The following is a 16,266-nucleotide window of genomic DNA, read 5'->3' as shown; positions in this document are numbered from 1 at the left end:
TTTGGGTTGGAAAGGACCTTAAATCCCATCCCATTCCACCCCATGCCATGGCAGGGACACTTCCACTGTTCCAGGCTGCTCCAAACCTATCCAGCCTGGCCTTGGGCACTGCCAGGGATCCAGGGGCAGCCACAGCTGTGCCAGGGCCTGCCCACTCTCACAGGGAACAATTCCTCATTCCCAATATCCCATCCATCCCTGCCCTCTGGCAGTGGGAGCCATTCCCTCTCACCCTGTTCCTCCATCCCTTGTCCAAAGCTCCTCTGCAGCTCTCCTGGAGCCCCTTTAGGCACAGTAAGGAGCTCTAAGATCTCCCTGGAGCCTTCTCCTCTCCAGGCTGAGCATTCCCAGCTCTCCCAGCCTCTCTCCAGAACAGAGAGATTTTCTTTTTTGCCTTGGAACTACTGGAACCTCAACCCTGTTTTAACTAAACAACAACTTTAAAGCTTAGAAACATCCTGTGACCACTCAGGAAGTTGAAATATCTCCAGGAATTCTGCACCATTCCTGGGAACCATCAGGCTGGAGGAACCTGTCCCTGTCTCCTACACCCAGACCTGAGTGACCACTGAGTCACCAGGAACCTCCAGCAGACCCAGACACCTCCAAGATCAGAGAGACAGCAGCTCCCTGCAGCTTCCCCAGCAGGATTCCTACAGCAGATCCCACAAGGATGGACACCTGGAGCAGCAGCCACTGCTGGGACAACATCTGGAGATCAACACAGAGCTTCATATCAACATTCCAAGGGTATCCAGCAGCTCCAGAGCTGAGGAGCAGCCAGGTCTGACCTGCTGTCACATTAATTACAATCATGGAATCGTTGAGGTTGGAAAAACCATCTGAGATCGAGTCCAACCATGTCCCAGCACTGCCATGTCCCAGGTGCCACATCCACACGGTTTCTGAGCATTTCCAGGGATGGAGGCTTCACCACTGCCCTGGGCAGCCCCTGCCAGGGCTGGACAATCTTTGTCATGAAGAAATTTCCCCTGATGTCCAACCCAAACCTTCCCTGGTGCAATCTGGCCTGAGGCAGGTCCTTGTGAACAGTGTGAGGAGAATCCTCCCATGGCCATGAGTCACCAGGAACCTCCAGCAGACCCAGACACCTCCAAGATCAGAGAACAGCAGCTCCCTGCAGCTTCCCCAGCAGGATTCCTACAGCAGATCCCACAAGGATGGACACCTGGAGCAGCAGCCACTGCTGGGACAACATCTGGAGACCAACACCCCACCACAGAAATTCCTAAAGGAGTTGAGGAAAGCCACACACCAGCAGCAAACACCCTCTGCTGCACCCTGAAAGGGACTCAGGCCAGGCTGGATGGGGCATGGAGCAACCTGGGCTAGTGGAAGGTGCCTCTGCCCATGGCAGGGGATGGAATGGGATAAGCTTTAAAATCCCTCCCAGCCCAAACCATCCAGGGATTCTATAAGCACAGAGCTCAGATTTGAGTTTGTTTTCCCAGCTCTTTGATCTCCCCCAGGAGTGTTTTGAAGGAATTGTGGCTGCTGTTGAACACCATGGCTGGAGACCCCCATGGAGAGAGGCCTTGTGTGGCTCTTGGCTGAACATCAAACCAGCAGCTCCAGCCTCCTGGGCACCCCCAGCTCCTCATCCCCACACAGGGGATTACAGAATCATGGCATGGTGGGAGGGGCTGTAAAGCTCTTCCCATTCCACCCCTGCCATGGGACACCTTCCACTATCCCAGGCTGCTCTGAGCCCTGTCCAAGCTGGCCCTGGGCACTGCCAGGGGTGGAGACCTCAGAGCCCCTTGCAGAGCCTAAAGGGGTTCAGGAGAGCTGGAGAGGGACTGGGGACAAGGGATGGAGGGACACAGGGAATGGCTCCCACTGCAGAGGGCAGGGAATGATGAGATACCACCCTGTTCCCTGGGAGGGTGTCAGGCCCTGGCACAGCTGGGGCTGCCCCTGGATCCCTGGCAGTGCCCAAGGCCAGGCTGGACAGGGCTGGGAGCAGCCTGGGACAGTGGAAGTGCCCCTGCCCATGGAATGACAAGAGCCTTAATGTCCATTCCAACCCAATCCATTTCAGGATTTCCTTGGAGATATGGGATAAAAAGGCCAAGCCTGGTGTCTTTGGATCCCAGTCTGGGTGGTGACAGCACAGAAACAGCCAAGCAAGGCCTGTAAAACAGGAGCTGGGTGATGAAACAACAGATAACTTGGAAAGAGAGGGAACAGTGGCAAGACCTGGGCTTGGAAAAGATATTTCTTCATTTTCCTGATTAGCAAGAGTCACCTTGTGCTGGGCCTGTTTTTATAAGCTGAACACCCTCTGGATTTCTGCAGGAACAACAACCCTGAGCTGTTCCAAACATGCAGCTGGGCTCTCCCTGCTGAGGGATAAGCTCATTCCCCAAACCCCAGGAGCTTGCAGGGCTGGAGACCCCGAGCACTGAGCTCCAGGAGGCCAAGGCTGTGCCCAGCACTCGGTGTTTGTTTCTAAAGCTGACCCAGGCAGCAGCACCCCAGTAACCAGAGAAGGTTAAAGGATGCACTGAAGTGACCAAACACCAACTGGGAAAACATGAAACCAGAGCCAGGCATCGGATCCCCAGCAACAAAGGAGACAGCACAGGGATCACCACAAAGAGCCTGCTGGAAAAATCATCAGCACCTGCCCCTCAGTGCAGCTCCAAACCCATCTAAGGCATCAATTCCATTTCTCCATCCCACTTCTGCATCCCAGGAGGTGCAGGCACAGCTCTGCTCACTCCAAACTTCCAGAAGATTAGATCCATGATCTAATTAAAAAATTCCTCTTTACAGCTCCCTCTGCTCTTCTGAGAAAAGTTATTTCAATGCTTTGCCTCAGAATTTAATGAAACTTGAATCATATCCAGAGGGCTCTTGGAGCGTAGATGGAATCCCAATTCCTCAAGCAAGCTGGAAATTGTCCATCCCCAAATCCCAGAGCTGGGCATGGACACTCACCCTGCTGCCCTGACAAGAGTACATGATGTACTCACAACACAGGGGGCAGAAGAATTCCCATCCCACAGCTGGAAAATGGCACTGTGCAAAAAGAGGGCATCTGACCCTGGTGGAATAAATTATTTTCTAGGAGATTAAATAAATCATGGCTGATTCCTGTAAAACTCGAGGGCTTCAGGCACTCTGGAGATAAGGAGCATTTTGCCTGGCCTGCCTCTGGTTTTGGTGGGAAAAGGGCAGAACAGAAAATCAAGGGGAAGGTACACAGAGACCCCATGGAAAGGTGGGAGAACATGGGAGGAAGCTGCAGCTCCCACAGCTGAGGACAAGGAAATTCCAGCCTTCAGTGCAACTGTGGAAAGATCTCCAAGGAGCTCAAAGCCCTCAAAGAGATCTGACCTGCTGTCACTTTAATTATAATCATGGGATTGCTGAGGTTGGAAAAGCCCTCTGAGATCGAGTCCAACCATGTCCCAGCACTGCCATGTCCCAGGTGCCATACCCATATTTTTGAGCATTTCCAGGGATGGAGGCTCCACCACTGCAATGGACAGCCCATGGAGGGCTGGACAATCTTTGTCATGAAGAAATTTCCCCTGATATCCAACCCAAACCTTCCCTGGTGCAACCTGGCCTGAGGCAGGTCCTTGTGAACAGTGTGAGGAGAATCCTCCCATGGCCATGAGTCACCAGGAACCTCCAGCAGACCCAGACACCTCCAAGATCAGAGAACAGCAGCTCCCTGCAGCTTCCCCAGCAGGATTCCTACAGCAGATCCCACAAGGAAGGACACCTGGAGCAGCAGCCACTGCTGGGACAACATCTGGAGACCAACACAACACCACAGAGCTTCTATTCCAAGGGCATCCAGCAGCTCCAGAGCTGAGGAGCAGCCAGGTCTGACCCCCAGATGGATCCTCTGGAATAGGCAGAGCTGCTGAGCTCCAAAAGCCACTTCAATTAACACCATCATTAACTGCAGCACCAGCTCTGCCTCAGAAAACACTTTCCTACCTTAAACAAAGCAGAAGTGAACCAGTGCTGAGGAAGCCTTGAGGTATTCAGGAAAGAAAAAAGGTTGCAAAAATCAGTGTCAGGAAAAAGCTGAGGGCTCCTGGAGTAGTGGAGGAGGGTGAATTATGCAAATTAAGGTTATTTTAAAACAAAATCATGCTTTTAATTGTTTTTGCATTAATTAGCAGCATCACTTCAACGTAATTACACAGCATACCCAAACTGAGGGAAGCTGTCCAGGCTGGATAAAGGATGTTTTGGGCAAGAACAGTCCAACATTGGTGCATCCACAGAGCCACAAAACCACCACTGACACAGGGATTTGGGAATGGGACAGCTCTGGAATCCAGAGGTGACCAGAGGGTGACAGACCCCTGAACAACACCCCAGACCTTGGCAAAGGCACTGCAAGCAGAGTGAGGGTCTGGGTTTGCTGTACCCCAGCAGGAAGAGCTCCAGCACCCTCCTCCCTTTGGCTGGAAAAATCTGCCAGGTTTCCCCCCAGCAGAACCCTGGGTGTGCCTGCTGAGAGCCTTTCCTGGGGGCAAATGGGAGCAGGAAAATGGGCCTGAGGCTCCTGGGCCATCCCCAGCTTGTTCCCAACCTCCCCAGAGCTTCAGCTGCTGTTCCAGAGAGTGACTCCACTGCTGCCACCACTCCAACCATGCCAGCAGAGCTGCTGGTGCCATTCCAGCATGGAACAATAATTACATCCCACAGGGTTGTAACAACCCAGGGTCAGTCATTATTCAATGCTCAGGTTTCATTTGGTTTATAAAATACCCCCAGAACTTCGAATTGCTCAACAAATTTCAGAGTTGGGAAAGGGAAACACAACAGAGGGACTTGAAATCCCTGAGCAGAAGCTCCAGGGTTGGTTTTATCCCAGCAATCCTGCAGCTCTCCTGCTGCTGGGGCCACTTCCTGCAGCATCTGGGCCCTCTCCCAGGTGGAAGGTGCTGGAAAAGTCAAGGCAAAGCTCCCAGAAGAAGGAACACAACTGGAATTCTCTCTCCTTCTTCCCTACTCAAGGGAAGAGTTATGGAGGAGAAAAAGGGAAACACACTCAAACCCTGATTTGGGCATTTCTGACTTCTTGTCCTCTCCCAAATCTCCTGATTTTTGAGGTGTTTGACTTGCTGTCCTCTCCTCAGATCTTCCACTTTTGGCTGGATCTTTACTTCTTCTCTCCCCAAATCTCCCAGTTTTCAGTGTCTTTACCTTCCTCTCTCTCTTCTCTTCCTAAACCTCCTGATTTCAGGTGTATTTTACTTCCTCTCCTCTCCCACATATCTCCTGATTTCCATGTGTATTTAATTCCTCTTCCACACCTCCCAATTTGGGCTGTATTTCACTTCTGCTCTCCCAAATTTCACTGTATTTGCATTTTCTCCCTCTCCTCTTCCAACCCTCCAGACTTGAAACCCCTGAGCAGAAGCTCCAGGGTTGGTTTTATCCCAGCAACCCTGCAGTTCTCCTGCTGCTGGGAACACTTCCCTCAGCATCTGAGCCCTCTCCCAGGTGGAAGGTGATGGAAAAGTCAAGGCAAAGCTCCCAGAAGAAGAAAACACAACTGGAATTCTCTCTCCTTCCTCTCCTCAAAAGAAGATGAGGGTTATGGAGGAGAGAAAGGGAAACACACTCAAACCCTGATTTGGGGATTTCTGACTTCCTGTCCTCTCCCAAATCTCCTGATTTTTGGGGCATTTGATTTCTTTTATTCTCCTCAGATCTTCCACTTTTGGCTGGATTTTTACTTTCTCTTTTCTCCCCAAATCTCCCAATTTTCAGTGTCTTTACCTTCCTCTCTCTCTTCCTAAACCTCCTGATTTCAGGTGTATTTTACTTCCTCTCCTCTCCCACATATCTCCTGATTTCCATGTGTATTTAATTCCTCTTCCACACCTCCCAATTTGGGCAGTATTTCACATCTCCTCTCCCAAATTTCACTGTATTTGCATTTTCTCCCTCTCCTCTTCCAACCCTCCAGATTCTGGGTCCATCCCAGCCTCCTCACAGCCCAGCTGGGAAGGATCCAGCTCCCTCTGCACAGGCACAGCCCTTTCCCTGCTCATCACAGCTCTGCACACCTCAAACTGGGGCAGCTCTTTTCATGGAGCTGGGAAGGATGTGAGGACTCCAAACTTCAGGATAAATCCATTTTTTTTTCACCAACCCTCTCCGAGAGGGGAAGAAACCACTCACAAGAGACTCTGCAGATCCTGACAGTTTTATGTGGGATAAAAAAACCCTTCCTCAAACAGTGGAAAAATCCTCATGGACTTTTCTGCTTCTCTCAGTGAAAGGATGGTCCCACTGCAGATAATTCCTTCTGGGAATCAAAAAGGATGTGTGTGGGGAGATTGCAGCATTTCCTGGTATCCCCAGGAATTACCACACTCAGCTTTAAAACCAGGAAATACCTGAGAGAGATTTGCAAGTGACAGCCAGATGCAAACCTGACCTGGGATCAGGTAGATGGAGAGGGAGGTCCAGATCAAGGTTCCAATTGCTCCTAAAAAGCTCCTCACCTGCACACACAGGAGGAAATGCAGGAATTTTCCTGCCATCCAAAGCCAACAGCGACCCAAAATCAGCTGCTGCTCTGAGTTCTAAAGCCTCACCTGGTTTTTAACACATTCCTGCTGATGACTGTATGATTTTTGGGATACTCCCCCCATTCCATGTTTGCTGATAAGACCAATCTCAGCCTCCAAGCCTTGGGTGTTTTAGAAAAAATGTCATCCAAAAATATGAGGAAAGAATTATTCTGTTCCAGGGAATGTGCAAGTGTTGCTTATTAACACCAAAACAAACACCTGGAGAACAAAGGATTCTCCTGACACACAGCCAAGAGCTTTTCCATGGACACAGCAAGTACAAAGCTCAGAGCAGCTCCTGCAAGGAGTGAAGAAAAAGGGCTAAATGGGAAAGGAAAAAGGATTCCTGGAGCAGGACGGTTCCTTCACACATCCTGCTCTAACAGGACCCACTCAGTGCTGCTGTTCAGATCTTCACAGACTCCATCTGTCTCCTCCGAGACAGAAAAATCAGGATAACCAAAAATATATACCCAGACCTTGAAAAGAGAAATCAGCACGAGCAGATGGTTCGTCAGCCCTGAGTGGTGCTTACAAAATTGTGAGGACTTGAACAGAACTCCAGAGTCCTACACTGGTTTGGGTTAGAAGCTCATCCCAGTCCATCCCCTGCCACGTGCAGGGACACTTTCCACTGTCCCAGGGTGCTCCAAGCCCTGTCCAGCCTGGCCTGGGGCACTCCCAGGGATGGGGCAGCCACAGCTGCTCTGGGCACCCTGTGCCAGGGCATCCCCACCCTCACAAGGAGGGATTTCTGCCCAGTATCCAGTTTCTCCCCAGTATCTCATCTCAATCTGCTCCTCACCCTTCAGTGAGGGCAGCTGGTGCCTCCTCTGAGCTCCCATCATCACTTCCAAGAGCTCCAAAACACAGACCAAACACAGTAAAACTCTGCTAAAGAGGAAATCCTTTTTACTGTTTTACCCCCTTTCCCTGACCGGGAATTTAACTCCAGCCCCAGCATTCCCTCCCTTCCATGCTGGGACTCAGGGATGAGCTGTGCCTCTGGCAGGCCTGGCCCAGTCCCACCCGGGAATTCCATGGGGACACGGAGGGGACATTCCAGCAGGACACGGAGCATGGAGGGGACATTCCACTGGGAAATACAGCCCAGAACAGCCTCGCCCCCACAAGGATGGGATAAGCTGTGCCCTCTCCCTCGGAAGGGGACCAGGGCACCCTCAGAACTCTCCTCAGCACCCGGGGATCCTCGGGATCCACCTCAGTCCTGCCAAGAATCCCTCGGGAACCATCTCAGCCCATCCAGGGACCTTTCAGGAGTCTCTTCAGGTCCCCCCAGGGAACCCTCGGGATCCACCTCAGCTCCCCCTGGGGATCCCTCAGGATCAACCTCAGCCCTTCCAAGAATCCCTCGGGACCCTCCTCAGCCCCCACAGGGATTCCTCGGGAATCACTTCAGCTCCCCTGGGGATCCACCTCAGCCCATTCAGGGATCTCTCGGGAATCTCTTCAGTTCCCCTGGGAATCCCTCGGGACCCTCCTCAGCCCCCACAGGGATCCCTCGGGATCCACCTCGGCTCCCCCCAAGGATCCCTCGAGAACCACTTCAGCCCTTCCAGGAATCCCTCAGGACCCTCCTCACCCCGACGGGGATCCCTCGGAACTCTCCTCAGCCCTGCCGAGGATCCCTCGGGACCCACCTCAGCCCCTCTAGGGATTCCTCGGGAATCACTTCAGCTCCCCTGGGGATCCACCTCAGCCCATCAAGGGATCCCTCGGGAATCTCTTCAGCTCCCCCGAGGATCCCTCAGGATCCACCTCAACCCTTCTAAGGATCCCTCGGGACCCTCCTCAGCCCCTACAGGGATCTCTCGGGAACTATCTCAGCCCATCCAGGAACCCCTCGGGAATCTCCTCAGTCCCCACAGCGATCCCTCGGGACCCTCCTCAGCCCCCACAGGGATCCCTCAGGACCTCCTCACCTCCCCCGGGGATCCCTCGGGACCCTCCTCAGCCCATCCAGGGATCCCCCCCCACTTCTCCATTCCCAAACTCCTTCCTGAGGGCGGAGTTTGGGAACCCCTCTGCCCCCCCCGTCTGCCCCCCCAGAATCCCTCCGGAGCCCGGCAGGCCGCGTTCCGCTCTCCCCCCGGCCCCTCCTCACCGAGCAGCAGCAGCTTCACCTCCTTGGCCGCCTTCTCGCCGTCTTCCCGCAGGTTGCGGTCGATCATTTTACTCCTCTCCACCGCCGCCTTATCCTCGGCGCTCAGCGTGCACCCCATGGCGGCGGCGGGGGCGGCCGGGCGGCCGAGGGCGGGGGGACGGGAACCGGGACTGGGATGGGGCTGGGACCGGGATCGGGATCGGGGCCGCAGCTGCCTCGGCCCGGGCGGCTCCTGAGGCGGCGCCGGATTTCCGGTCCTGGCCGCAGGGCACGCCGGGAAATGAAGTCCCGAGGGGTGATAGTACGAGTACTTCCGCCTCGGTAGAGAGGGGCATTATGGGAGGAAACATCGCTTTCCGCTACGTTAGAGCGGAGTATGGGGGGGGGGAAGGAAAGCCCTTTACTTCCGCCTCGATAGAGCGAGACATGATGGGAAATACTCTACTTCCGGGCTCTCTTTGCAGGGCATCATGGGAGTTGTAGCCCTCGTGGGGTCGGTGGGGTCCATGGCGGCCCCAGCCCCCCAGCCCGCCCTCATGAGGCGGCCCAGGCTCCTCAACCCCAGAGGGCTGGGCCTCGGGGAAGGGGAGCTGGTCTCCGGGGTGAGGAGGGGTCTCAGGGCCATAGGGGGATGGAGGGGACCCCCTCCTCAGGCAGTCCCCCCTCCCTGGCTGTAGAGGGGAGCACCCCTCCTGGGGAGACCACAAACAAGAGCCCCCCACTCTTATCCCTGGCCCATCACTGGGCCTGTGCCCCCAGCTGCTGCCCCCCGGCCGGTGGTGCCATGGAACCCCCGATCCCCGCAGTGGTAGCCATGCTGACTCCCCACAGTATCAGCCCAGCCAGGGAGGTGGGAGCCCCCTCACCTGTGGTGGCAGCAATGGGGACCCCCCACACCCCGATGAGCGCGGTGGGACCCGCAATCCCTCACGGCAGTAAGGACCCCACACACATCAGCGAGAGCCGTAGGACCCCCAATCCCCGCTGTGGTGACAGAGACCCCCCAAACCTCAATGAGTGCTGTGGGACCCCCAATCCCCCACAGCAGTGAGGATCACTCCCACTCCAGCAAGTGCTATGGGACCCCCAACTCTCCATGGCTGCAATGAGGAGGCCCCACCCCATCACCCCAGTGGGACCTGTGGGCCCACCAATTCCCCGTGGCTGCAGTGAGGATCCCCACCCTCCATGGCAGCATGGTACCCCCAGCCCAGTGAGCATTTTGGGACCTCCAATCCTCCATGGCAGTGACGAAGCCCTCCCCAACAAGTCACGGTGACCATGTCTCCCCTCAGAGCCACGTTTACCCCAAACCCCCAAACGCTACAGCCCCGCTTTGGCAGAGCCCGCCACAGGCACGAACACTCCGCTGCCCCCTCCCCACTCCCTGGCCTCGGCTGCCTCCTCCTCGATCTGCCCCGGGATGCGGAAATCCACGGGGGGCAGGTCCCGCTCGGCGTTGGGGGGCTCCGGTGGGCGCCCAGTGCTCTGCAGGAACTGCAGGAAGTTCTCCTCGATGGAGCCCTCGCGGCTCGGCAGCCGCAGGTCCTCCTCGGGGGGCTGCTTGAAGAAGCAGGTGAGGAGCCGGCCGAGCTCGCCACGGATCTGCCGGTTGAGGCAGCCATAGAAGAAGGGGTTAGAGGTGAAGCAGCAGAAGCCCAGCCAGGTGACCACAGTCTCAGCTGCAGGCCCGGCCAAGGGCCGAGTGCTCAGCGCCGTGTACAGCTGGAAGGAGAAGTAGGGCAACCAGCAGAAGAGGAACTGGCCGCCCACGGCCAGCAGCACGGCGGCTGCCTTGCCCCCGCCAAACATCCTCTGCGGGGTGGTCCGAGGAGCCCCCGAGCTGGTGACCATGGTGGAGCGGCTGCTGAGCGAGGCCGAGCGCCGGCGCGGCGTCTCCATCCAGGTGGGCGGCGGGCCGTGGTGCATGGCCGCCACCCGCGCCACCTTGAACATGCCGCAGTAGACCACTACGATGATGAGGAGCGGCAGCACGAAGTAGAAGGTGGCAAAGAAGACCACGAAGACCTTGCAGGACGGCCCGCGGCTCCACTGCAAGGAGCAGCCGTGAGTACCGGGTGCCGGCGGTCGGTCGGGGGACAGCCAGCCCAGCACGGGCACCAGCGAGGTGGCCACAGCCTTGAGCCACACGCCGGCCAGCACTCCGGCCACCAGCCCCGCCGTCATGCGCACCTCGTAGCGCAGCGGGTGCACCACGTAGTAGTAGCGCTCCACGTTGACGGTGGAGATGGAGAGGATGCACATGGAGGTGAGGCACACGCTGAGGAACAGGTACACGCGGCACACGGCCTCGCCCAGCCCCGGGCTCTCGAACACGGCCGAGCCCGACAGCATCTCCAGCGGCATCAGCGTGAGCGCGGCCAGGAAATCCACCAGGCACAGGTGGAACACGAAGACGAACTTGCGCAGCGCCGGTGTCTTGGCGATGACCGTCATGACGGCGGCGTTGCCCACGATGGCCGTGAGGTCCAGCAGCACCATGAAGAACAATCCCACGGATTTGGAGGCCGTGTCCTTGGGCTTGGCCTCGGCGGTGCTGTTGGGGGGCCGGGCCCCCCCTCTAGAGCCGTTCCAGCCCCAAGGCGAGGGCAGGAAGGGCTCCATCCAGCGTGGCACGGCCGGGCATCGCCAGGGCGTCACATCCTTGGTGCTCTGTGGGTGGGGGGGCACTCAGAGCACCCAAAGGTGCCCCCCAGCCCCGCTCATGTCCCCGCTGCTCAGCCAGGGGGTACCTGGGGGAGGTGCAGCTGTCACTGGAGGGGGCAGGAGCCTGGAGGACCCCTGAGAGCTGAGCCGGACCCCCAGTTGCAGCCCCCAGGTAGCTGGGGGGAGCTGGAGCTGTCAGAAAAGGGGGAGAGACTCTGAAGGGACCCCTGAGAGCTGAGCAGGACCCCAATTACAACCCCCGCTCAGTACCTGGGGTGAAGGTGGAGCTGTCATGGTGGGAAGACCCGGGGGGGACCCCTGAGAGCCTGGAGGGGCCCATGGGTCACCTCTGACAGCCATGCAGAGGCCACAGCTGTGCTGGGGGGATGTGGAGTTGTCATGAGGAGACACAACCCTGGGGGGACCCCTGAGAGCTGAGCTGAACCCCCACCTGCACCCCACAGGTACTTGGGGGCAGGTGGAGCTGTCAGAAGAGAGGGGAGACCCTGAGGGGACCCCTGAGAGCCATGGTGGGATCACAGGGTGACACAGGGTGGGGCTCAGCCCAGCTGTGACCCCCACCCACAGCCCCCAGGCACCTGGGGGAAGGCAGAGCTGCCAGAGGGGACAGAGAGCTCTGGGGGACACCTGAGATCCCAGGCAGGGTTCAGCACAGCTGTGACACCCCCACACATTGTCCCCATCACCCCCATCCATCTCCACAACCCTCTACATCAAATCCCTTCCCAACCAAAAGCCTTGTTCTCCCAAAAATGAGCAGTTCTGGGGTAAAACCCCCTATTTCCAACATTTCAACCCAAAGCACCCCAGTGGAGCCCTTTGCCCAGAGTGTGGGCACCACACGGGGGGACCGGGATGGGTGGGGGGTCCCGAGAATGAGGAGAGGGGAGGGGCCCAGCACCCCCAAGTCCTGGGTTCACCCCTTGTGCTCGGAGGCCTTGTGTGACCCCCCCACGCCGAGCTCGCAGCCCCTCCACGGGGACACGGGGGGGATGTGGGGGCTACCCCGGAACCCCCGGGTGCTCCCCACGGGGGCGGGGGTCCCACCCGTGCCCCCCGAGGCAGGGATGCTGTCAGAACGGGGGTGCAGCCGCGGCTCCCCCCTCCCCTTCTCACTGCCCATGTCCCTCTCCCAGAGCCCCGGAGCGATGTCACCGGTCGGGGACCCCCTCCCACCCCCGGGGGAGTCTCGCCCACCCCCCCCCCGGTACCTCCCCGCTATCTCCCCGGTATCTCCCCGGCTCCCCAGGCCGTGCTCCGGCGGGGCTGCTCGGCCGCGGCACCTACCCTGGGGGTCCGCATGGAGCCGGCCCGAGGCCGAGGGTCCCCGCTCCGGCCGGGGGAGGGGTCGGGGCCGGGGGGTGTCCCCGGGGTGGCGGGGGATGCTCGGGGCTGGAGCCACTGCGGCGAGGGCTGCTCCGCACCGCCCGGCTGCTGGGTCCTAGTGCCGCCCGCCTCGCCTCGGTACCCCGGGAACGGCCCCCAAGCCCGGGGCTGCGGGGCCCGCACTGGGGCGAGCGCTGCCCCCCGAAGCCTGGCTGTGCCCCCCGAGTGGGGAGCGGAGGGTGGGACACCGCCGGGTGCTGCCCCGCGTGTCGCTCCGTGCCTCAGTTTCCCCGTTGGCCTCCCGAAAGTGATGGGAGGGCATGGAGGAGAAGCCCCTCGGGGAAGGGGAGGGGGAACTCGGGGGTGCAATGAGGAGGTGGTCGTGGGGGAGAGGTGGGAAGGGGGATGGGATGCAGATTCACAGTGGGGTACGGAGGGGGCCGGGGGGCCGCTCAGAGGGGCTTCAGAGCCCTCCCAGCTCTGTCTACCCCCACCCAGCGCCCCTTCCCTCCCTCCCAGTTCAGCAATGGAGCAAATGGGGTGGGGTCCGTGCCCCTCCCCGCCACGCCCCGTGCCTCAGTTTCCCCAGGACATGCCATTCCCTTCCAGGAAGGGGTGCCCATCTTTTCCATCCTTCCAAATCCTGCTCGGGATGCGAACTTTGCCCCGGCCCCATCCCAAGGGTGCCCGGGTGGGGTGCGCGGCCACCGGCTCTCATTCCCGGGACGGGGGTGACAAGCGATTCGTGGGTGACGCGTGTCTCCGTGCCTCACGTGGCCATCGCCAGGCTACGGGCTCCCAAAAATAAATCCACCCAAACCAGATTAGAAACGCCCGACCTCGGATGAACCAGCCCCGGCATTCCGGGGCCCGCGGGCGGCTCCCGGTGGGACACCGGGAACACCAGGAATACCGGGAATACCGGGAAGGAGCACGGCAGATCCACGGGGATCCCTCCTGCCCCGGCTCCGGCCCCTGTGGGGGAAGGTGAGCACGGGAGTGAGTCCTGGTCCACAGCTTGGGGGGACACACGGACACCCCATTTTCCTAGGAGCCCCTGTGGGCACCCTCCCCTTGTGTGGGACACCTCAGGACATCCAGCTGTGGCAAACACCCCGCTCTGGTACCCCTGGGGTCCCTGACACTACTGGCACCCCACACCCCAGTCCCCAAGTACCCCACTATCCCAGCCCCTGGCATTCCAGTACCCCAGTTTTGGCACCCCAACACGCCAGCATCCCAGTGCCCATTATTTTGGCACCCCAGCACCCCAATCCTCAAGCATGCCCCTATCCCAGCACCTTGGGACCCCAACATACCCCATACCCCAACATCCTGGCACCCCAGTACTCAATACCTTGGTACCCCAGTACCCCAGCACATGGCACCCCAGTACCTCAATACCTCAGCACCCTGTCAGTCCCCTACTCCCTGTCACCCTGGTACCCCAGTATCCCAGTGCCCTGGCACCCCAGTGCCTCAGCACCCTGGCACCCCAGCACTCCACTCCTCAAGCACCCCCTTATCCCATCCTCTGGCCTCCCAGTACTCATTATTTTGGCAATCTTCAAGCACCCCCCCCTCCCACCTTGGGAGCCCAGTACCCAATACCTTGGCACCCCAATACCCAGGATCCTGGCACTCAGGATATCAGCACCATGGCATCCCAAGGCTGCTGACGCCCCAACATCCTGCTATCCCAGCGCCCCATTATCCCAGGATGCTGGCACCTCAGCAATCCAACACCCCAGTGCCCCTAGAGCAGTGGTACCCCAGTACGTCATTGTTCTGGCACTCCAGAACCCCAGTACTCTGCTCCCACGAGTACCTCAACATTCTGGCACCCCAGCACCCCAATACCCAGGGGTACCAGTGTCCCAGTACCCACCCCTGGCACCCCAGTACCCCCATCTCTGTCTCCTCTGCAGAGCCCCTGATGGACACACACGGGTTAAGCATGGTCACACCTGTGTGTGTGTGTGTGTGTGTGTGTGTGTGTGTGTGTGTGTGTGTGTCTGTGTGTGTGTGTCTGTGTGTCTGTGTGTGTGTGTGTGTGTCTGTCTGTGTGTGTGTGTCTGTGTGTGTGTCTGTGTGTCTGTCTGTGTGTGTGTGTGTGTGTCTGTGTGTGTGTCTGTGTGTGTCTGTGTGTCTGTCTGTGTCTGTCTGTGTCTGTGTGTGTCTGTGTGTGTGTGTGTCTGTGTGTGTCTGTACGTGTCTGTGTGTCTGTGTGTGTGTGTGTCTGTGTGTCTGTGTGTGTCTGTACGTGTCTGTGTGTGTGTGTGTCTGTGTGTCTGTCTGTGTGTGTCTGTGTTTCTGTGTGTGTCAGCACACCTGGGTACACACTTGTGTCACGTGTGCCTGCCTGAGGGAGGTCACACACATCTGGCAGATACATCTGTGTGTGCACACACGTGTGAGGGGCACACACACATCCCTGGGCTGTGCACACGTGTGTGTCTGTGTGCCTGTGTGTGTTTGTATGTCTGTGTGTCTCTTTGTGTGCTGACACACTCGTGAGGGCACACACAGGTCCCTGGGCTGTACACACGTGTGTCTGTGTGTCTGTGTGTACTGACACGTGTGAGGGGCACACACACATCCCTGGGCTGTGCACACGTGTGTGTCTGTGTGTTTGTGTGTGGTTTTGTGTGTCTGTGTATCTGGGTGTGTATGTGCTGACACACGTGTGCTCCCACGTTCCACATGTCCCTCCTGCTGTTCCCTGGGACACCCAGCCCCCCCAGGCCACCCACAGCCCGGTGTGGCCCGGGGGTGTCGGCTGAGGGTGGGGCCGGCTGTCGGGAGGGGTGCGGGCAGTGGGTTCTGGGCAGGGATTAACTCCAGGATTAAAACTGGGAAAATAAGGACGACCCAAGGACAAAATTCCCCGTCTGATTAGGGGGGCATCCAGCCGGAGGGGGGGGGGGGGGGGAAGTTGGGGTGAGGGGAACAGGGTGAGGGGCACCCTGAGGACATCCTGTTCTGTGTTCCAGGGCTTCCTTCTAATCCCTGCCCCCCTTTGCAATAAAAAGCTGCATCATCCCAGCATGGTTTGTTCCAGCTCTTTTCCCTCTAATTTTGGACCCAAAATCCGGCACGAATGTTTGGATCTAAAAATACTCCCGGGAAGCAGAGCCACGAGTGGGGGTGCGGGGCTCCCAGCTGGCTGGGGCTGGGACACCCAGGAGAGCCCCTCGGGGGCTGGGGAGTCCCCTCTGTTTGGGGTGGGGGGCTGTGGGGTGGGTCAGGAGCTCGGGGGGATGGGGAATGTGGGGCTGTGCTGTCAGGAGAGGGGATGGGAGTGGGATGGGGCTGGCAGGGGATGGCATGGGGATGGAGATGGGGATAGGAGAGGGATGGGGACAGGGATGGAATAGAGGGGATGGGGATAAGGATAGGAGAGGGATGGGGATGGGGACAAGGATGGGGAATAGAGGTGATGGGAATGGGGACAGGGATGGGGATGGGGATGGGGATAGGAGAGGAATGGGGACAGGGATGGAATAGAGGTGATGGGGATGAGGACAGGGATGGGGATGACAATCATGA

The 16,266-nt window shown here is 58.3% G+C and overlaps 2 protein-coding genes across 3 annotated transcripts in view; both read right to left on the bottom strand.

Moving 5' to 3' along the window:
* GNAI3 (G protein subunit alpha i3) overlaps window positions 1-8,972 on the bottom strand; it is a 32,608-nt gene extending 23,636 nt beyond the window's left edge. The window contains exon 1 of the mRNA XM_074528382.1: window positions 8,704-8,972. Within this exon, the coding sequence (XP_074384483.1) occupies window positions 8,704-8,821 (118 nt within the window). The 5' untranslated portion in view covers window positions 8,822-8,972. The remainder of the gene's footprint in view (window positions 1-8,703) is intronic.
* A 157-nt stretch (window positions 8,973-9,129) lies between these two features.
* GPR61 (G protein-coupled receptor 61) lies at window positions 9,130-13,070 on the bottom strand. 2 transcript variants are annotated; one of them, XM_074528380.1, is made up of 2 exons: window positions 12,679-13,070; window positions 9,130-11,562 (listed from the first exon to the last, which is right to left on the bottom strand). In XM_074528380.1, exon 2 carries the CDS (start codon window positions 11,326-11,328, stop codon window positions 10,027-10,029), a length of 1,302 nt encoding a protein of 433 aa, XP_074384481.1. In that variant the 5' UTR covers window positions 11,329-11,562; window positions 12,679-13,070; the 3' UTR covers window positions 9,130-10,026. The 2 variants fall into 2 exon arrangements, with proteins under 2 accessions (XP_074384481.1, XP_074384482.1); XM_074528381.1 differs by having other exon boundaries at window positions 9,130-11,456; window positions 12,679-13,069.
* Between the last annotated feature and the right edge of the window lie 3,196 nt (window positions 13,071-16,266).

This window comes from Zonotrichia albicollis, chromosome 28 (assembly GCF_047830755.1).
Source record: "Zonotrichia albicollis isolate bZonAlb1 chromosome 28, bZonAlb1.hap1, whole genome shotgun sequence".
Lineage (NCBI taxonomy): Eukaryota > Metazoa > Chordata > Aves > Passeriformes > Passerellidae > Zonotrichia > Zonotrichia albicollis.
Note: the sequence above shows the minus strand (reverse complement) of the source record. Positions and strands in the feature narration are given on the sequence as shown.